Source organism: Tasmannia lanceolata, unplaced genomic scaffold, assembly GCF_043159265.1.
Source record: "Tasmannia lanceolata isolate RefF3 unplaced genomic scaffold, GAP_Taslan_0.1 ptg000012l, whole genome shotgun sequence".
Taxonomy (NCBI): domain Eukaryota; kingdom Viridiplantae; phylum Streptophyta; class Magnoliopsida; order Canellales; family Winteraceae; genus Tasmannia; species Tasmannia lanceolata.
The window spans coordinates 20964973-20987385 of NW_027518689.1; the positions used below are offsets into that span (position 1 = coordinate 20964973).

The window sequence follows — 22413 nt, forward strand, 5'->3', positions numbered from 1 at the left end:
TCGAGTCATTACTCATTGCCTTGGAATAATAGACATGGGTCTTACACCCTAACCTAGGTGGCGACTCTGAGTTTCTCTAAAAACTTGCGAAGTTTGGACTACGGTCCCGAGTTTGCAAGTAGCACAGATCAAATAACACCCCCTATGTAAAATTCGATTGTAGTGATCCCCTGTCGTCCTGCGCAAACACGGGAAAAAAGTAACTCCCACAGACTGGCGACTCTGCTTGGGATGACTTAAACATGATAATCTCTCTCAGCAGAGCCTGTTATCATAATTAAAAGCTTGGAGCTCTATATAACTAAATTGGCATTTTTCAAGAATTTAAAATCAACTAATTTGATTTTTCTCCTTTCTTAGGGTTATCCTTGACCCGATGTAACCTTCAGAGATATTCGCAAGCTGTGAACTTTTTCGCAAGTTGCGAATGCAACGGACAAGCGAAATCAAACAAGTGTTAGATTTACTTTCCAGTACATATATATACACTTGCTGCGCCTTTTCTACTGGGATTGCTACGAGCCAATGTTCAAAATTACTGCAAAATTGTTTGAGCCAAGCTCGCAATTAAATCGCACGAATATGCCCTGGGAGGCACCTAGGCTACCCCCTTCATTTTCCTTTTTCACGCACACACCGTGGGAGTTTATTGCCCACTTTCATACCTTTTTACCCGGTAGTGAGTAGCCTTGGAATGGATTCGGTTGTATTTGGAATTTCATCACCCAAATCTGTTGGTCTTGCGTCCATTTGACGTGAAAGCACCACCTCTTTGCACATCACCTTTGTGGTGACATTAAAACAATGTTGTACTAACTTTTTGTTTCGTTCGGGCACATTGAACAAGGAATTGCTTATGCACATTGGCAAGAGGGACTTTGAAGCCTTCATCCCCTGCATAGCCCAGTATATTGTGCACTTAGATGTTACCTTGCCCTGTCTAAGAGCATGCTGAGCTTAGAGTTAAGCAAGCCTACCAGTTACTCTCGAGAGATGTGAGCGTCATCTAAATAGGGATACACTAAACCCCCACCCCACTGCGGGCACGTTGAACGAGTCTAGAAAGGTGTCCCCGGGTTGCCTCAATTCTTCCTACGGATGTCATTACCCTAGCCCGATGTGCAAACGGTCGCAGCTTACTTTTTCTCGAGATTTGAGGTTACTTTTAACCTTTATTAGTCTTGTCCAAAGTCATGTTTACAAACCCATACCGTCGAAACCCTGGAGGAATGTTCGTCCTATGGTTAATACGCTTAACCAAAAGACCCTCATTCTGGTCCCATCTTTCAAAAATTATTGCAATCCCTCAATTCATCTCCTTATCTAGACTGTCTTGGTCTCAGCCTCATCAGACTCTACTTTTTATAAAGTTCAAACCCGTCTTAACCATTATTATGGTCAAGGCGGCGGAGCTCTGCTCAAAATAAATGTTCAGACTGTCCTGGTCTCAGCCTCATCAGGCTCTACTGCTTCTTCGAGCCTAGCTATGTCCCGACCATCGTCATGGTCAAGACGGTAAAGCTCTGTCCCAGTTATTCCGGTTAAACCCCTGTTTAAGTTTGTCTCTCCACACAGAGATAGACCTTCCTAGAATTTTCATAGTTGGAATGACAAAGCTCTGTCTAAATTATCCCGATTGAATCCCTATTCAAGTTTATCTCTCCACACAGAGATAGACTTTCCGAATAATTTGTTATGGTTCGTGGCGGCGAAGCTCTACCCAAACTAAACCCATCTTCTGGTACGAAGATAACCCTGTCATGACCATTGTTATGGTCACAGTACCCGAGCTCTACTCAAATTCAAGTCAGTTTTTCTGAAAGGTTAGACTCATCCCAACCACCTATTTTGGTCAGACAGTGGCAGAGCTCTGCCCAAGTTATCTCAATCTTCCTAAAGATAGACCCCCCCTTTTCCAACCAGTGTCTTGTTCATAATTTGGGAGTCATATCCACGTCATGTTGTCTTCACTTTTGACACAAACCTATCTTGTCTACCTTTTTATGACCAATGTGTTAGAGCTTCGTTCAAATGAATATATCCTCTCACGAGAGGAAATACCCAGCCAAACCTTTGTCGGCCAAAGTGTCGGACCTCTGTCTAATTATTATCTCGAGATCAGGGTTATCTGAATCCTGATCAAATTCAATCTTTCAGGTGTGTCCTCCCATGTCTCAGATCACAGGGGCAGACCTCGCTTTCAGCTTCTCACATGTCCAGGTTCTGTCAAAATTTGAGAAAATTTGTAAAAATTAAAATAAAATAAAAAATACAATAGCAAATGTTTTACCAGCTATTTTACCGTGATTTTGTTCTCTGTCTTCCGTATAGGTAGATCATGAACCACAAGGAAGAATTGAATGACTGGATCCACAACTTATATTCCGTCGAGAGTTTCAATTTCAGCCAATGGTTCACCAATCCTTTTGAGCAGTACTTTCCCTTACTCCCTTCCATTTAAGTCGATTGAACTCAAAGCTGCTGCTCTATGCTGGGACAAAGACAACCATGTTTTCCGTTTCGGATTAGAAGAAATCTATCCCATCTATGAGGAATTATGTACCTTGCTCAGGGTACCAGAGGAATGACCCTCTGTCAGACCTATTATCAGGTCAGGTTATGTTCAACGACTCAAGAAACTTTTCTGCACCAAAGAGCAAGACCCCTCAGACTTCATGACTTCAGAAGGAGTTCTCGTTAATCAGTTAATTGGGACTTGTTCTCCTGCTCGAGATAGGGCTCTCTTATTTTGTGTATACACCAAATATCTCACAAGGCAAAGTTTCAGCGAAGCTTCCTTTGGCATTCTTAGTGTATTGGATCGGGTTACTGATAAAGCCAATCCCGTACCTATCATTCTAGCCGAAACTCTGAATGGATTAGACAAAGTCCAAGAAAATCCTGCCAGTCAGTTTACAGGCTTTCCAATCCTTTTATACGTCTGGCTTTGTTTGAAACTTTTCATCGCCACCCCAGGTACCCGCTTAGAAGTTTCCATTTACAATTACCATGAGTGGCACCATTTTCAACACCTGGAGACAGTATCTGACTGGTATGCATGGATGTCTAGCTTAAAATCTGAAAACATTTATTAGAGAATTCATGCGTATTGTCAAACTGTCATGTCAACACCTGGGTTTTCCTACATACAACTCCTTGGTTTGAACATCACTTCTTTCTACATCCCAAAACGTATCATGTGTCAGTATGGAGCCAAGCAAGAGGTCATCGAATCAATCGTTCGTTTCTTTCCTCTGCGGGAATTCTCTAATGATCTCGCCAAGACCATTACTCTTAAATGGAAGAACAGGGAGACTGTGTCCACTCATGAGCGAGCTACTGCACATGCAAATGAAGTAGCAATCAATTACTATTCCTTGCTAGGAAGGGATGTCCTTCAGGGGACCATTGCTCTCGGATGTTGATCAACCCACACGGAAGACAGAGAGCACTGTGTTTTTTTTTTCTTTTACCGTCTTTTTTTTTGTAAATAACCTGTCAAAGGCCCCTGTGTAAAATAAAAAGGGAATATGAATAAATAAAAGTATGCGCATAGGTATTGTATCTACTCTTTTGTTTGTCTGAAAATTTCCTTGATATTTTTTGTACAAAACAGACCATGTCTGCTGATATGATGGCAGAATGGATACAAAGTTATGGTTACTCGTGGTTCGACTATCTCACTTAGCATGAACAAGCCTTTCCCTTGTACGAGTCCATCCCAAATAGATTGGAACCTCCTCAAAGCGGCAGCTTAATACTTAATACTGGGACCCCCGGTATTACATCTTTCGCTTTGGTCTTCAGGAAGTGTGTCCCACTTTTGAAAAATGTTGTACCCTTTTTGTAGTACCTGTGAAACGGACCCATCATCCATCCCAAACTTGGGTCTAGAATTAAATTCACATCTCTTCGGCTTCTTTGCATGCCAAAACAAGACCTGGGGGACCCTCAGACGGTCTTTACATAGATAGGCTCATTGATGCCTATGCCCCAGGGAGAGACCTAAAAGACATAGCATTCCAACAACGTCATCATGAAGCCTATATACTTTGTGTGTACACAAAGTATCTTCTATGTCAGGAATCTATTTTAGCCTCTCTCACTGTAAGCCCAATGTTTCCCACCTTGGCATTCCTATCTTATTTTGATGATTCCAATACACAAGTGATTTAAGATCACTAATGTGTTTGCTTGTCTAAGTTATAGATCACAATTGTGCTAAGACAAAGATTGCTTGGATTGAGGCCAAGAAGCTCTCATTGGACCACATTCGGAAGGCCAAAGACATCGGAGATCCAAGATGCATGAAGACTTTAAGCATCGCAATTGAAGATCGAAGTCACGTTAGATTGTATAAGATCCAATCGTAGTTTAGGATTTTGAAAGGCATAAATAAAGTTAATCTCACACACCCTAAATGTTTAAGTGATTGTCTTTGTGGAGTTCCAACACTTTGGAACCCTCATAACAATCCCAACTTGGTGTAAAGTTGGAAGCCCAAGAAACAGAATTGAAAATCTGTTGCTGATAGGCTTCTCGGAACTCCGAGAAATCCTTGGAGCTCCGAGATTTGGTCCAGTAGAAATTTTTCAACTTCTGTTTGTATTCCCGGAACTCCGAGAGAAATTCTCAGAACTCCGAGAACACTATAACGGGAAGAAAAATGTGACCGTTGGGAACTTTACCAGATTTACGTCAATGCCCCTCAAACGGTCATATTGGGTTTCCCTATATATATGGATATTCCAAACTTCCCAATTATCAATCCTAACACTCAAAAACTCCATTTGAACATCCAAAGAGTGATTAAAGCTTGTTTATGCCTCTCATCCTCTTGAATTAGGATTTGGATCATTAGGCTCAAATTTGTACATCTTCTACAAATCTTATAAACCCTTGTGAGGGATTATTTTTAGATCTTTCTTTCTTTATCAAGATTGTATTCGGGCGAGTGTTCGGAGAAGCGGAGCCCACTCTCCGTGGTGAAGATTGCCACCAAGGTTAAAGGCATTCGGAATTGTAATCGGCATTGATCTTCACCGAAGTTAAGAAGATCAAATAGTGAAGCCATCAACGGGTTTGGTTGGTGGAGTGGAGTAGGCCTCGCGTTGGAGGATCGAACCACTTTAAATCTCGGGTGCACTCTCTCTTATCTTTTTGCTTTATATTTGCATTTGCACCTAGGATTTAACTTGTGTGCTTGAATTTCATTGTTATTCTCTTAATCTTCAATTTTGGGTTTGAGTTTTTCAAAAGATTAAAACTTGTTATTAACCTAAAATTTTACCTCCTCTCAAGTTGCCGTACTAGGGACCACCCTTGGAATTTCACTCACCCTTCTCAGTATTATGGACCAATTGTCATTAGATGCTAACACAACATCCTCCATACTTGCTAAAACCTTCAAGGGCTTAGATAGTGTCTCTTGGTACCCTCATCCCCCCTTCAGAGGATACCCAACTCTGCTTTACATCTGGCTACGTCGAAAGCTTTGCATAGCTATCCCTCGTCCTTGGACAATCCCCTAACAGGATACATTCAGATTACTGCTCGGCACTCCTGTCACTCATCCTTTCGGATAAAAAGCCTCCAGAAGCCATCTGGCACCCTGCTATCGTCCGCTTGGCTCATAACTACCAGCCTATGGGCTGCTTTTATACAGAAGATATCAAGTTGTTCTTTTCCTTTTTGCAAAAGTTCTATAAAATTGTCGTTAGAAGTTAGGCTAGCACAGGCTTTGTTGTACAAATTGTAAAAATTGATCAGACATATAAATAAAATAAAATTTTGTTTGTAATCTTCTGATTGTTTGCATAACTTTTCTCTCCTTGCGTGAAAAAGCTCTGAAACTAGTGTATGTATATTCCCATCTGCAAGTAGAAAATTTGTACACTTGAAACTATTGCACCCGAGATATCAAAAGCCTGGTCCCGTACCCAACCTCGTCTGGAGAAAACTTCGGATCTACCTAGTTCTCTAATTCCCACTCCGTTGGTAGAAATTTCAGAATCTTCTGGTCCTTCAAATCTTCACACCATCATGGCAGAACCCAAGGACCTGTCCCAGGACATTCAGGCTCTGCAACAGCCAAAAACGCTGATGTTGGATATCTTTCTGCAAGAAAGGATTGGGATAAGGTAGCAGAACCTCACTCCTCTCCCCCTGGGTGACATGGTCGTTTATTGCTTCTCAAGTCTAAAGTGCTTCATAGACACTGAAAGCAAAATAGAGGACCACATGGTTCATAGATGGATTGATGATGCTCAACTATTTCCAGAGGCTATTATTCAGAAACCCCTTCCACTCGAAGAAGTTAACACGGTAAAGCAAATCGCAGAAGCTTCTGAAACACCGGTCATCTGGCAACACAGCAAGGCACCCCAAGGGTTTACCTTCATAAAAAAAACCTCGAAGGGAACTTTCTCCCTTACCTGCTAATCCTTCTACCGTCATGAGGGTACTTCTCCAGAGAAAGAAGTTGTTCTTGTTCACACCTCGTTCGCCTCCTAACCCTTTGCCAAGGACTTGGAACAACGGAGAGTACTGTGAATACCATCAAGGTAGGGGACACTTGACCGATAAATGTCTCACTTTGAAAAATGCTATCCAAGACCTTATCGAGAAGAAATGTCCTCTCGTCTGAGTCAAAATCTGAATCTGAATACGATTCCAACCTGAAGCATGCATACTCCAAGAATCCTGAATCAGGGACAGAAGTAAACAACGCTTTAGCCAAGGAAAGAAAACTGGATGAAAAGCCGTCGCCGCGGTTCCATAGGGAATTCTCCGCATTACCATCTGACCTGGTCTCGGTTATGAGGTTTCTGATCAAGAATAATAAGCTCACTGCTCATACACCTAGTCCTCCCCCTGATCCACTACCGATAAACTACGGTGAATGGAAATTCTATGAATATCATCAAGGAAAGGGCCACTCGACTGAGAAATGTGTAACCTTGAAGCACGCCATCCAAAAACTTATCGACAAGGGTGACTTCATCATCCCATCGAGGGCGGATGTTGCCCTCTAAAGGTCATGGCTGGAAGCAGGAAAGCATGAGCATTTGCATTTTTCCCCACAAAGTATGATTACCGATGCTGGCAAGGCAGAACCCTCCAACTGGTCGGATACTTTCATCCCACTCCTTACTCCTCCGGATACAGTGAAATTCCACTTAGCAACCCAAGAGGGGGGTGAATTGGGTTTCTTATCAAATTTTACGGATTTAAAAACTTTGGTTTGCACTAGTTTTAGTTTGTTTAGAAAACTAAAATTAAGATTCAAATGCAAAAGTAAAAAGCTTACCACAAGAGAAGAAGAGAAGAGACAAGATGGTAGACACAAGAATTTTTATAGTGGTTCGGTCTTAATCCAAGACCTACTCCACTCTTCTCAAGTTGCTCTCCTTGAGGATTCCACTATCTTCTCCAAGTAACTTAACTACGACGTTCCTTCCGCCTTGTACAAACCGAGCTTCGTGCTCCAAGGGTCTTCTACAGCGCCCTTTGTTGCCAAATACAAAGAAGAAATGAAGGTGTAGCTTGCTTGCCTCTAGATAAGCTGATTAAATATAAAGTACACTCACTCTCACTAGAAAAAGATGAACAAATGAAAAGCCTAAGGTCTCTTAAGGATAATCTAAGGTAAAGGCATAAGAGAGAGAGGGAGAGTGAAAATCTTAAAGAGAATGAGAATAAATGCCTTTGAATGCTCTTAGAATGTTAGGTAAACTCCTTAAGTGGTTTTCCAAAGATCCCAAGGTTCGAATATATAGGGGAACACAAGATATGCCTTTTCTAGACTCTCCAAAGGTCTTCTTAGAGTCCGGACTTGGAGCTCTGAGCGGACTGTAGTCCCATTAATTTTTGAACCTGGAGCTATTCTCGAAGTTCCGAGAAGCCTTCAAACAACAGATTTTCCAGTTTTAGTTGTTGTTTTTCTTTGGGATTTTGGAACTCAATTCTATCATGTTAAATGGAATGTCATGAGGGTCCAAATATGTGAGGACACTACTATGAACATTCACTGATCATTTGAGTTCGATTTAGATTGATTTTAACTCCCTTTTGTGCGTTTGACTTAGACTATACATGATAGACCATATACATTCTAAAATAGCTAGGGCTTCACTCTTGTTGGCACTTTGTAAAGGGTGGACTTGTCTTCAATCAACTCCTTTGATTCTTGAGCCTTGCTTGAGCTTTTGAGTTGATTTTCATCCTTGTAGAGCTTGAATTCAACCTTGTTCTTGAATGACCTTGACTTGCCTTTGGGTTGGTCTTGTCGTAGCTTTGATTTGCCATTGATGATGATTCTTTCTTCATGTCTTTGTTCTCACCTTGAGCTTGAATTATTTTGTCATTTGTTGTGCAATCTTGAATGTACTACAGCTATGAACACAATAACTTAGCCAATGGAAATCATTAGTACATAAAACCTTTTATGCCAAATTGAGTTTGTTAACCATCAAAGCATTTCAATGTGAGTACTTGTTGAACCCTTGGGCTAACAATCTTTCCCTTTTTTTAGATGACAAACATAATTTGCCTTAGAGAAAGAGCTCCCCATTAAGGGATGAATATAACAAATAATGCTCCCCCTAAGAGATTGATTAGATTGACTATTTAAAGCAATAATTATAATGATTGAAATTGATTGCAAAATTATAAGCATGGAGCTTTGCTCCCCCTCAATATATGCATATTATTATAACCTGGGAGCTCAAATATTCTCCCCCTTTTACCATCACCAAAAAAGTGGAACAAAATGAAAGAGGAGGGTATGTGAGAACCAAGGAGACAAGTAAAGTGCAATGCCATAGAGATAATGTAAAGCGAGTACCACACAACACAGCAAGGAGTGTAAGAAGATATAACCGTGAATACAAGTGTAGAGCAAACCATAGTATATATATATATATATATATATATATATATATATGTGTGTGTGTGTGTGTGTGTGTGTGTGTGTGTGTATGTGTGTGTATATATATATAGAGGAAAGTGTCTCTAGTCTCTCCCCTAGATAAGCTTATCTACTCCTCCCTTTAAAAAAACACAGTGGGCCCACGCTGTTTGGATAATCCATAGCATTCATTTGATAGGTCCTAACATAGATAGGGTGTGCCCAAAAAATCAGCAGCAAAGGGTCCTCCTAGAACTTCATTTTGTTGGGCACACCGTGTCCAAAATGGACGCATATAAACGTGGACGTTTATGTGTTCATTCTGGGTACCACAAGGCACCACGAAACGAAGTTCTAGGATGACCCTTTGGTGCTGATTTTTTGGGCACACCTTATCTATGTTAGGACCTATCAAATGAATGCTTTGGATCATCCAAACAGCGTGGGCCCACTGTGTTTTTTTAAAGGGAGGAGTAGATAAGCTTATCTAGGGGAGAGACTAGAGACACTTTCCTCATATATATATATATAAAGATAAAGTGAAATGGATACATAGAGAGATAATCCAAAGTACATCCAAATGTTATCCAAAACACAGCTAGAACCATCCAAATATACACCAAGCAATAGCCATATACACACGAACAACATCTACATAGAGATGAGCCTAATACATCCAAGGAGAACCATACAAGCATCTAAAATGATCCGAATGATCCATACCATCATGAGTCCAAATAGAAATTGCTAAATACGAAGACAGTGAAACAAACATGCAAAAAGGTAATCCTAATATGTCAGAGGAGTCTGATAAAAAGATGTCCATCATCAGAGAACAGAGGCCGGTTACTGCTTGGGAGGAGCTGGTGGCTGATAAGATGAACTGCCCGGCTGCTGACCTCACTGGCCACTGGAGATGTAGTGGTAATAGGCGGCCCACTGGTCATCAACGTGTGTAGTAAGAGTCTGGAAGCGAGTAGAGATCTCAGAGTCGACATGAGTAGATAGCCGCTCAAACTGTGAGGCCATGGATCGCCCAATGCCTTCCTGCATGTGGGCCAAATCCTGTCGATTGCAGAAATGAGAAGTATCATGTGATGCCTGAGGTGCCTGTGCATCCAGGTCCTCCACTTCGTCTTCTTCTTCATTGTCGGAGTCGGCGTCATTAGAGACAATTTCAACCGCTGCTTGATCAAGTGACATTCGTTTAAATGTCTGATCATCAAATGGGGCAGTAGGAGTCATGGTCATCTCACCATCCAAGATGATGTCAAAGTGGAGGAAGACACGGGTGAGAATCATGCCATATGGCAAGGAAGAGCGGTAGTGGCCAGGTGTCTGAAACATGTATCGAAACATGATATAGGGGAGACAAATCTAGCGACCCTCTAGGATGCAGTAGATAAGATAGGCATCTAAGAGTCTTAGGGCTTCACGCATCCCAGCACGAGGAGTGAAGATGTGGTACATGAAATTATGAAGCATCCGCCCAACCGGAATGAGGTTGGCAGCTTTCACGGGCATATTTGGCTTGTAGTGCTGGATAATCCTACCACAGACAGTGTCATGATTAAGATCATCAAGTGAATGGGTCCCATCTTCCTGCCAAAAATAGTGTAAAAGCCCTCATGGCTAATCCCAAGAAGCGCGGCAAAAGTGTGATAGTTGAGTTTGATGATAGTTTTCTTGACCTTAGATTTGATTTTGAAGAAGGAAGGGAAAATTATGAGATTGGCGTAGAAGAGACGCACCAATCGAGAGTAAATGGGTTCGTTGATGTGAAGGATGGGCGTCCAATGTAGGGCATCAAACTTGGCTTGTAAATTAAAATATTGAAGGACAGGGGGATCAATGTACCTACCGGTGAGGATGCCCATAGTGCCGACATCGGCCCATAGTTTCTTGGCCTTATCCCCAGTAAAGTAGAAGTTGGGCACAACATCTGCTGCCACAGCCGGAGCCTTGGCCTTTGCCCTCTTCCGTGAAGGTCCTTCTTCCTCGAGATTGTATTCGGGTTCTTCAACTTAGGAGGAGCGTTCAATGTTTAGATTTTTGGTTTTAGGAGCCATGGTGAGAAGGTAGGGTATGAAGAAGAGAGAAGAAGTGAAGAAGAGTAGCCCAAAATTGGAGGAAAACTAGGAGAAAATTGATAGAACCAACTAAGAATGAGAGGAAATGGAAGAAAAACAGTAGAAAGGAAGGAAGAACATTAAAAACCAAAGAAAATGAAGGAGAGAGAGGAAAAATTGGGGAGGAAGTTTGGAAGTTTGACAAAGGGCCAAAATCCTAGGGTTTGGATGGAGAAAACTAGGTTTTAATAGAGAAAATAGGGTTTTGAAGGTAGAAGATGGTGGATTAGGGTTAGATTGAGGTGAAAAGGGAAGAAAAAAGGAGATAATAGAGTTAGGGTTTGAAGGAATGAGATAGAAGATGAAATAAGAGAGAAAGGAAGGAAAAACATTAAGGAAATGAACAGGGTCCAGGCCTTTAATCACGCCTGGACCGATTCTCAGAGCTCCGGGAAAAAATGTCTGAGTTCTGAGACCCCAACAGTTTTTTTTATTTTCTTCTGTCCCGATTCTTGGAGTTCCGAGAAATTTGCTCGGAGCTCTGAGGATTACCTGGACATGTTCTCGGAGTTCCGAGAATTCGCCGAGGGACCTTCTGACCCTTTCTCGGAGTTCCGAGAGTTTTTTTTTTTTAACAAGTGTCATTCAACAACAAAATTTTGCCATTGAAAGTAGCACATTTGTAGCTCTCAGTCATTGCACATTCAATGTATTTACTCATGAATAATCATATATATATATATATATTGCCAATAAATATAGCACATATTTATCACTAATTCAAAACATGAATTCCATATATGACTTACCAATGGTTGAGATGATGGCAGATGGCCAAAAGCTTATGTGTTTTGTAATTAAGGTGACGGTACCGACTCCCCCTTTGTATAAAGTGGGCTATGGGCACCAATTGAGTGAGTTTTAAGTGTTTGATCATCTTAATCCAAGTAGTCACTACTAAAACAAGGGTGATATATATACACATACAAGGAGAACACTATCACCTATTCATGCTTCATTGTCAAACTCTTTAACTTGATCCAAGCTCCAAATATTGAGTCCACTCCTAATGTCACAAAATCTATCATCATTTAGGGGTTTTGTATTGATATCCACCAATTGTTCATTGGTGTGATACTTAATTGAAATATCTCTTTTTTTAGAATGATCTCTTAAGAAATGATGCCTTACATCTATGTGCTTGGTTTGAGAATGTTTAATTGGATTCTTTGTCAAGTTGATTGCACTTGTATTATCACAATAGTTTGGAGCATTGCTAAATTGAAGATTGTAGTCCATGAGAGTGTTTTTCATCCATAGGATTTGTGCACAACAAGCTCCGGCCACAATGTATTCGGCTTCGGTAGTAGACAAGGCTACGGAGTTTTGTTTCTTGCTAAACCAAGACAATAGAGATCTACCCAGGAATTGACATGTGCCACTTGTGCTTTTTCTATCAATCCTACAACCGGCAAAGTCAGCATCCGAATACCCCACTAGGTTGAATTCATTTGATCTTTCATACCATAGACCTAGGGAAGGAGTTCCTTTGAGATACTTGAATATTTGCTTAACGGCACTCAAATGGGACTCTTTAGGAGCCGATTGAAATCTAGCACAAATGCACACACTAAACATTATACCCGGCCTACTAGCGGTCAAATATAATAGGCTACCTATCATGTATCTAAACTTCTTTTCATCAACCGGTTTACCAACTTCATCCTTTTCTAATTTGGTAGATGTGCTCATGGGAGTTGGCTTGATTTGAGAGCTATCCATTCCAAATTTCTTACGGAGTTCCCTAGTGTACTTCTCTTGGTTGATAAAAATTTTATTCTTATATTGTTTAATTTGGAGTCCTAGGAAATAGGTAAGCTCTCCCATCATTCTCATCTCAAACTCTTTTTGCATGGATTGAGCAAATTCTTCTCACATCTTATCATTAGTAGCTCCAAATATGGTATCATCCACATAAATTTGAACAATAAGCATATATTTTCCTTTTCTATTAATGAACAAGGTTTTGTCAACCTTGCCCATTTGAAAGCCACTCTCTAATAGGAAGGAGCTAAGTCTCTCATACCAAGCTCTAGGAGCTTGCTTTAGACCATACAAGGCTTTATCCAACCTATATACATGATTAGGGTATATGAAATCTTCAAAACCGGGAGGTTGTTCAATATACACTTCCTCCATGATATACCCATTAAGGAATGCACTCTTCACATCCATTTGATATAATTTGAAGTTCTTATGGCATGCAAATGCAAGAAGCATCCTTATGACTTCTAGCAACCGGAGCAAAGGTCTCATCATAATCGATGCATTCCTCTTGGTTGTAACCTTGGGCTACTAATCTAGCTTTATCCCTATGAATATCTCTATGCTCATTGAGTTTGTTTCTAAACACCCATTTAGTCCCAATAACCGGGTGATCACTAGGCCTAGGAACTAATCTCCACACTTTGTTTCTCTCAAATTGGTTTAGTTCCTCTTGCATAGCAATCATCCAAAACTCATCCTTTTCGGCTTCTTTTGTGGACTTGGGTTCTATTTGGGAGATAAATGTCATGTTAGCACATACATTCCTGTAGTGAGATCTTGTCTTGACTCCTTGTGATGTTTCACCTATGATTTGTGTAGAAGGGTGACTAGACATGATTCTACTATGTTTAGGAAGACCTTCTACTTCAACTTCCTCTATAGGTTGACCTTCTAAATCAAGATTTTCTAAGGGTTGAACAAGAGAATCTACTTGACTAGAAGACTCTAGAAGATTGTCATCATTATCATCGTTATCAATGACTTTAGGAGGTACAAAAGACTCATCAAATTTAACATGCACGGACTCTTCAACAATTTGAGTTCTTTTTTTATAAACCCTATAGGCCTTTCTATGAGTTGAATAGCCTTAAGAAGATACCTTCATCGGATTTTGAATCAAATTTGTGCAAAGTATCTTTCATATTTAAAATAAAACATTTACAACCAAAAACTTTGAAATAGCTAACTTTAGGGGGTGTTCCACTCCATAATTCATAAGGTGTTTTGTTAAGGTGGGGTCTAATGAGCATTCTATTTAAAATATAGCAAGTCGTGTGAACGGCTTCCGCCCAAAAATTTCTTGGAACATTATGCTCATTTAACATAGTTCTAGCCATTTCAATGAGTGATCTATTTTTCCTTTCAACTACCCCATTTTGTTAAGGCGTCATTGGAGCCGAGAAATTGTGTTTGATTCCATTTTCATTACAAAAGGTATTAAACTCAATGTTCTCAGACTCGGTTCCATGATCACTTCTAATTTCATTTATGAAAGCCCCTTGTTCATTTTGAATTCTTTGCACAAGTTGACAAACTTTTTGAAGGTCCCATCTTTACTAGTTAAAAACAACACCCAAGTGAATCTAGAATAATCGTCAACAAGCACATACACATATCTACTTCCACCTCTACTACAAGTCTTCATGGGACCAAATAGGTCCATGTGAAGAAGTTGTAGTGGACAAGATGTAGATATCACACTTATGGGTTTGAAAGAATCTTTAGTATGTTTTTCATGAATGCAAGCACTATAAACTTTATCTCTAACATACTTGAGCTTAGGTAGCTCTCTCACTAGTTCTTAGAAGACAATCTTGAGATCAAATCCATATGAGCATGACAAAGTTTTCTATGACATAACCAAGGGTTATCTTCCATGGCGGAGAGACATTGGATGTTTTGATTCTCAAGGTCCTCTAAAGCCAATGAGTACATGTTACCATTTCTATATGCAACAAATTCTACTTCATTATTCATAGCATTCAAAATCTTACATCTATCTTTTTCAAAAAGAACTTTATGACCAAGAGCACATAGTTGACTAATGCTTATCAAATTAAAAGAAAGACCATCAACAAGCAACACACGTTCAACTTTAATATCTTTAATTTTAATGGTACCTTCACCGATGATTTTGCTTCTTTTTGTTATTTTTAGTTGCTGTAGTTTCCTTTGTACCTACCAAGCTGGAGTTCTATAGCATATACGCTTCAGCTCTAGAGGGAGTGTTGAGTAGTGTGTTAGGGTAGTTTAGTCATTATTTATAACATTAGGGGTATTATAGTCATTGTACATTGGGTGCCCTATTTGGGCCTATATATACATCATCTACATGAGGAGTTCCCTAATGTAGACTCTCCATGTCTCTACTCCTTTTCGTCTTCCTTTCTTCTAACCTTAATCTCATTTCTAACATAAACTAATCCTACATTCTAATTTTAATTTAATTGGGGTAAGGTATTAGAAATTAGGGTTCTTAGAACCCTAATTTCCATGACTTCCCCTCTCCCTTAACTAATCCAAAACAAAACAAAAAAAACTGGAAATTGCAAAGGAGGAAGAAGAATACCACAAAATGCCGATCTTCAAGTCTCTGAGGGGTGCAGCTCCGATTCCTCAGCATGATCTTTCCAGTGATCTAACCGAAAACACGTCAGAGGAGGTAAGGAAATCCTTTATGGCCCGACTTTTCCTTTGGTAGTTTTCCGTCTAGACTTCCAGTCATCTCCGATCAACTCCAAGCTTCTTCAAACTCAAAAGTGAGAGAATTTCCCCACTTTTTAAAGAATTTTGAGCTGGAATTTATTCTCCTCGAATTCATTGACTGAGGGCCTTTTTATAGGCACCAAAAGTTGAGAGAATTCTGTTCATTTTTTATGTGGGACTAAATTTTTTGAAATTTATGACTCTAGGTCAGATCTTACGATCGTAAGGTGTAGCTCTTACGACTCTGGTAAAAATCTACGATTGTAGTTTTGCTAATATATTAAAAACTAGAAAATACTCTGGGTATCTACTTGTTTCTGTGCAGGATCTCTGAGATCTAGTTTTGACAAATACTGAGTTAAATTTAGGTATGTTTCAAGGCCACAATGCATGGGAATTCTTCCACTTTGGTGTCTACAAAAGACAAACAGTCAACTTCTCCGGAGCACCGAAACTTTCCGGGCTTCTCATTGAAACCACCCTCATGGCGACCCATCATCAGTCTGAATTTGGAAAAATGGGGTTTCTACCGCAAGGAATAAAGTTCCCCAAACAAAGGTGGAGATTGACAAATGGGCAGTTGTGAAGTTGGCTTATTCGGGGCCAAAGCCCATGAGTGCATAGACAACGAAGTCGGTCTTAGAAAGAGGGCGTTAAATGATAGAAAGAGCATCAGCAATGGACTTCAGTTGTTGGAGATAATCTAACGTATGCAAGGAACCTTTGTGAAGTTCTTGTATATGACGGTGAAGTTGCACTACATGAACAGAAGAATGAGCTAAGAATGTGCTTTCAAGGGGTACCCAGGCATCACGTGCAGTCTAGAAATTGATGATCTGGGAAATAACAGGTTCAGTCGAAGTAGCATTAATCCAACTTATGAGGGTGGAGTCCACACACTCCTAGAGAGAGAAATCAAGATTGGAAAAGAGGGTAGAGCCATCAGAGCACGGGAAGAAACATGGAGGTGTTGTGGATCTATCAATGAATTGAAGGAAGTCTTCACTACGGAGAATTGGAAGAAGTTGGCTCCTTCATAGTAGAAAGTTGTTGTGAACTAGTCGAGCAGACACAAGATGATGGATGCTAGAGACTGTTAGAATATAGGAGAGACTGGAGGAAGAGTGGATGACCAAGAAGGGGCACTGGAATCCATGTTAGATGAAGCCAAAGAAGCCATAAAAAGGACAAGTGAATGATGAGAGAGTGAGTAAAAAGAGGAAAAATTGATAGAGAGTGTGAGTAAAAAGAGGAAAAATTTATAGATGTAAATGTAATTATATAGAGAGACCATAGAGAAGAAAAGAAAGGGAGAGTAAAGAAGAGAGTAAGGAGGGGCTCGGAACGAGCCGTAGGAGAGTGACCGACAAAGATAAAAAAAAGAAGAACGTGAGTGAATAGCTTGATACCATGTGAATGTGATGTATGTGCATGGATCAAGAAGAATCAAAAGATACTTAGAACTGGGGACTTATACAATCACATAAAAATAGGAATATAATCCTACGTGTATAAGATATAGATATTTGAGAAAACCACTATAGAATCGCAAAAAAGAGGGACTACAAGCATATCTGATTTCAAAATTTTATCTACATTGCTTTCTTTTGAAATTCCTCATAGAAAGTAACTTTACTATCAAAGCTTTCAATCTCCTTGATCCAGCTCCAGGCCTCAAAACACCCGAATTCTCATGTCTACCGAAACCCGTGCAAGTCGCATTGCTCTCACCCCTCTCTGAACACCATCCTCCATATGTGAATTGCCCATCATTTCGTCGAAGGATCTCACGATCAATCTTGTCAAGCACAGGGTCGTCTTTCTTGAACTTTCTAGCAAATGGTGCAAAGCTTAGAATCAGTCGCCTGTAATCTTTCAGCCCAAGAGAGATTGGATGTTGCTTTGGTGGTGAATCCCAAGCAATGTAATGGAGATCATGGTTAACTGTAGTGTTCTTGAAGTCCTTGGAGTTGCATATCACTGTCTGGAAATATCCCTCAGGAGATGAGATGAAGTTAGTGTAGTAGAGAAGGAGAGTCCTTGGAAGGTTATCCCAACCCACTACGCAAAATTCTGCAAAAGATCTGGATAATACCATCCAAGCAGAACCTGAAAAATGGGAGACTATGAATTTTAAAAAAAAAAATTCTATAATGTACATGTGGATATCGAAACATTTATAATGACTATAGTGAATTTCGAAGCATTTATCATAAAATTAAAATAGTTCTAATGGGTATTTGTTTTTAGTATTAGATCTCCGTAGATTGCTTTGATTGGTCTGTTTTGGATCAAAGTGATCGAAAATTTCCCCTTCTATAGATTCATTTTTCATGCATTCAATTTTCATCAAGCTGCTCAGTTTAAAATTTGAAGACTAGTATTATGTATTATTCTGAATCCTTCATATTCATTTTTGTTCTGAAGTTTGGAGTCTTAACTCTAAGTGATATCTTAAACAGAGAAAATATTAAAAATCTAGTAGAAAAAATAGTGTATAACCATAAATAAAAGCAACAGGTACTTTTCTATAATTTATGTTTATTATCTTAGTTTTAAAAGACAATTTATAGTGTTTTTTGATCTGGTCATAGAGATCTATAAAGTGCTTTAATTAATTGTTCTGATTTTGATCAAATGACTGAATTTTTTTCCTTTCACAGTTATGTTTTCCTTCATTGAATTTTCGTCGACCTGATCAGTTTCCAATTTAGCGGATAGTTTTAAATGTCATTTTGAATCTTTCATACCCATTTTGGTTCTGATGTTTGGAATCTCTGAAGAAGTGTGATCATCAGAAACATAGAGAAATACCATAGAAATCCAGTCAGAAGAAACGGCGAGTCTTTCAACAGGAGTCAAAACAAATGTATTTTTTATTTACTGAACTTGTGGGTTTAGAAGCACTTATAAGCAGAATGATGTATGATGATTATTATAATTTCTAAATTGTTCTTATGGGGTTTTTTATCTGATAAGCACTATAATGTTGGTAATTGCATTAGCTGTTCCTTGGATCTTATCAAACAATGCTTAAGTTTTTGCAGTAAGTAATATTTTATTAAGGGAAAAGATCACTGCACTTTTCTTAAGCACATTTTTATTGGATGTAGATAGTTTTGGGGGTAATATAATAGCTTTTAGAAGCTAATTAGAAAGTGTAGAATGAAGAGAGGAGTGCCATTATTGAAACAACGGAATGCAAATATCATTTCCATTTATTGAAAGCTATATTATTTACATATTGTTTGCAAGGGATAAGCTTTATCAGTTGCATCATGGAAGCATGTGCATTTCCACACCCCACAGGTTGAAGAAATGGTTTTATTCATGTGCATTACTGGCTTTGCAGCCAGAAAAGAAGAACCTCCTTGCCTCTACTCTGTTTTCATAAACGGGCTTGTAGAAAAATCCAAACCACTATTTCCATTCCCCAAGAACTAGAAGATATTGATAAAAGGACAATATTTATAAATTATGATAAATTATAGATTGTCTTGATCTGCTTGTAGTTTTTGGAGGGCTGGGATCATAGAACAACCGTGTCCCACTCGTACTTTCACATGCTCAATCCATCATATATCCTCCCCTCTTTGATTCCCTTTAATTATTTTCTTTCTTTTAGGCATGTATGCATTTGAGTAGACAATTATGATGTGTTTGTCTACTCATATGAATCTAAAGGACTGTTGATGTCATCACAATATATTAGACATGAAACAACCTAAGAAAAGCCAGATAATCAAATATCTTTATTTCATGGTTGATTAAAATGGGTCTATTTTAATATCTTGATGATGTAAGTGCCTATGGAATATAGCCCACAAAAGTAAGAACAAATCTAGGAAAACTATTTTAATAAAGAATTGCCTTGCACCAAAATAAAAAGGATTGAAGATGGGAAAAGAAGAAAAGAAAACCTGTATATAGTTTGAAAGCAGTAGGGACTGTTCTATGCTTTGTAACCCACATAAGCTCTGATTTCTTTAGATTATAAAGTCCAGGGTCTATGATGATTGGCTTTGCCCTCTTATTCCTGCAAAAATGGAAGGAATAAGTAAAAAAAAAATGCAGTCTAATTCCAATCAAAATCAGTGTCTAAAACCACTAATTTCAATCAAAGAAGATGCAGAATCCCATACATTTTCCATCCCAAGTGGCTGCTGTGTTGTATGAAACTGAGATCTCTAGGCAAGCTAGAGAAGGCATGAATCAAATCTGCAAAAAAGGGTAATGTAAACAATCTTAGTAAGGCCAAAAAAAAACCAAATTTTTCTACGCAGATTCCTTTGTTTGGATTGCAGGAATTTTGGGGAAAAGTTTGGAAAGGAAAAATATCCTACCATTGTTTTTACACATAATAACAGACAACTTGAACCAATTCTATTCAATTTTTACATAGAGGACCTCCAATTTATGATGATAACCCTCTAAATTAACTGCAATCTAATCATTTCCCTCTAATTATACAAAGAAAAAAATTTCAAAGAAAACTTTTTACTTTAGAAGTGTTTTTCTTGCAATCCAAACAGGGCCTAACTTACCATCTTGAGTAACCAAGGGATAGTCAGAGGCACTGAGGTTTATAAACCAATCCCATTTGCAAGTCTTGAGAAGCATGGCCATTGCATGGAGAGTGTTAGCAAGCATAGTGGGACCTCTATAAGTGACCAAATTCGATTTTTCAACGATCCATACATTGCCCACTTGGGAGAAGATTGGATGGGCAGAGACAAATTTTAATAGGCTGAGGCGTTCTTCGTGGGACGCCTCGAGATCGAGGTGGAGGAGGTAGTAATTGGCGGGGTGGTATAGGGCGCAGAGGGTGCGCTTTAGGCTCTCAAGGTCGCCTTTCGATGCTGATATAAGGTAGGCGAAGGAGACAGGGAAAGGGCTGGCTTGCGGGTGGCCGGAAAAGCTGGACGGCCGGATTCCGGCAAAGGATTTGGTTAGGAGAGTTGGAATGAAGAGTATGGACAAGAGAATTGAAGTGAAGATGAAGGAGATCATGAATTCTTTGATACCCATTAGAGGGAAGGACTTTCAGAGACAATGAGAGAGAGAGAGAGAGAGAGAGAGAGAGAGAGAGAGATGTTAGGGGAAAGGTAGTTATCTGAGGTGGTGGTAGTTAACTGGTTATGGTTGGATTCTAGAGAGGGATTAGATCATATTCCTTTCTTGGAAGGACTTTCAGAGACAATGAGAGAGAGAGAGAGAGAGAGAGTGTGAGATGTTAGGGGAAAGGTAGTTATCTGAGGTGGTGGTAGTTAACTGGTTATGGTTGGATTCTAGAGAGGGATTAGATCATATTCCTTTCTTGGGAGGGAGGCCATACAATTGTTGTGCTACTAGTGGGTGGACTGTGGAACCCATTCTTATACAAAAAGGGACAAGCTTTTTAAATGACCAAAATATTTTCCACAAACTACAAAACTTACCCATCTCTCTCTGTAGTTGTTGTTGTGTTGTGGAGTCCATATCAGAAGACTATGTGGGAAATGATATTTGTATCTTTCTCAGCATTCACACTCACTGTTTATCTTCTGTAGAAAATGAAGAAAAATGCAAATCAAAATGGGGTTGGGTGCAGCCATTGTTCACAAAAGACAAACAAGAGAGGGTGTACTACAGAAAATGAGGGTGAAAATATCATCCAACAGTACTTAGCGGTGATAAATGTTGCTGGTGGGACTACTGCCAACCAAATTGTACCTTACCCTGCTTGGATAGCAAACCTTCGAAAGGTAAATTAGGTTTTGCTGGTATAGTTTTCTATAGTCCATCTGGAACTAAAATCTCATAGATTAAGCAATCTTAACCGTTAGATGGAAGATTTAGTTCATTTGAGATTGAGGAGCGAAATGAAATCTGCAATCCATTTTCAGTCCAATAAGATTTAATCCCTTTGCTGTTATAACTCCCAAAGGGAAGTGATGTATTCGGCCTTATTTTTTAGTTGGGACAGCCCCCTCTAGTGTAAAAGAGTCATAAATACACAACACAAGAGGGGAACAGCCCCATGTAAAAATAGAGTGCGAATGTATCATTTCTCATTTCCAAAAACCTTACAAGCAATTAGTCAGCAGGTTGAAAGTTTGTTCAATCGTACCAAGAGGAATGCTTGCTTATACGCTACTATTGGATCCTGCAATGGGACCCATATACCTCACAAAGGGTCAGGCACAATTCTATTGGAAAGCTCAACTATGCTACTGGGTTTTCCTCGTCGTAAACCAATTTGTTCGTTTCAGATTGGCCCAAAATTATGGGCCTAGGCCTAATTCACATGCATTGTAAGTGTCCGAAGAAAGGTAGCCCCTACTGGCCATAAAATTGATCTAAATATAAGTTGAACTTCAGATATATTCTTGGTTCGGCCGCTATTGGACTACATTTCACCGGTCTAATTCTCCTTTACACCATATTCACAAAACGTTGTGACTTGGGTTGTTTTGATCTCGTCTACAAAATGTTTATTTTGTCATTTTACACTATATTTTACAAAAATATATGTATGCAAGTCCCTGACTCCCTTACTTCCAATCCTACAATCCCATATCTAGACCATAGATAGGGAAACGTGATTAGGCAAAAACACATGAAGGCAAAAATTCGAGTTCAATAGAGTACTGGTTCAAAAAAACATAGTAAAAAAATGGAAACACAAAGAAATTAGTTTAGAATTTTGTCATTTACAAAATATGGTAATGGTAAAATTGGAAAATTGGCCAAAAAATGTGATTAAAATGTTGAAAACGAATTTTAAACATGTTTAAAACGTTTGCTTTAAAAAAAACAGAGTTTTAAATGGCACACCAATAAATTGCATTTTTTTTCTTCGAAAACACACTGTTTAAAACCGAGTTTTGCTAACTATGATCTAGATCACAGTTTTATGACTAC

The 22413-nt window shown here is 39.2% G+C and overlaps 1 protein-coding gene across 1 annotated transcript; it reads right to left on the reverse strand.

The window, feature by feature from the left end:
• Positions 1 to 17060: 17060 nt before the first annotated feature.
• UNE7 (Core-2/I-branching beta-1,6-N-acetylglucosaminyltransferase family protein) lies at positions 17061 to 20827 on the reverse strand. Its single transcript, XM_077391217.1, has 4 exons — positions 20055 to 20827; positions 19653 to 19728; positions 19431 to 19546; positions 17061 to 17619 (listed from the first exon to the last, which is right to left on the reverse strand). The coding sequence occupies exons 1-4, from the start codon at positions 20536 to 20538 to the stop codon at positions 17099 to 17101; spliced, it is 1197 nt and encodes a 398-aa protein (XP_077247332.1). The 5' UTR covers positions 20539 to 20827; the 3' UTR covers positions 17061 to 17098.
• Between the last annotated feature and the right edge of the window lie 1586 nt (positions 20828 to 22413).

Coding starts and splice junctions, on each gene's coding strand:
- UNE7 (XM_077391217.1), bottom strand. CDS start 20,538: ATGGGTATCAAAGAATTCATGATCTCCTTCATCTTCACTTCAATTCTC. Junction 19,729..20,054: donor TCCCTTGGTTACTCAAGATG/GTAAGTTAGGCC, acceptor CCTTTTTTGCAG/ATTTGATTCATGCCTTCTCT. Junction 19,547..19,652: donor AGCCACTTGGGATGGAAAAT/GTATGGGATTCT, acceptor CCATTTTTGCAG/GAATAAGAGGGCAAAGCCAA.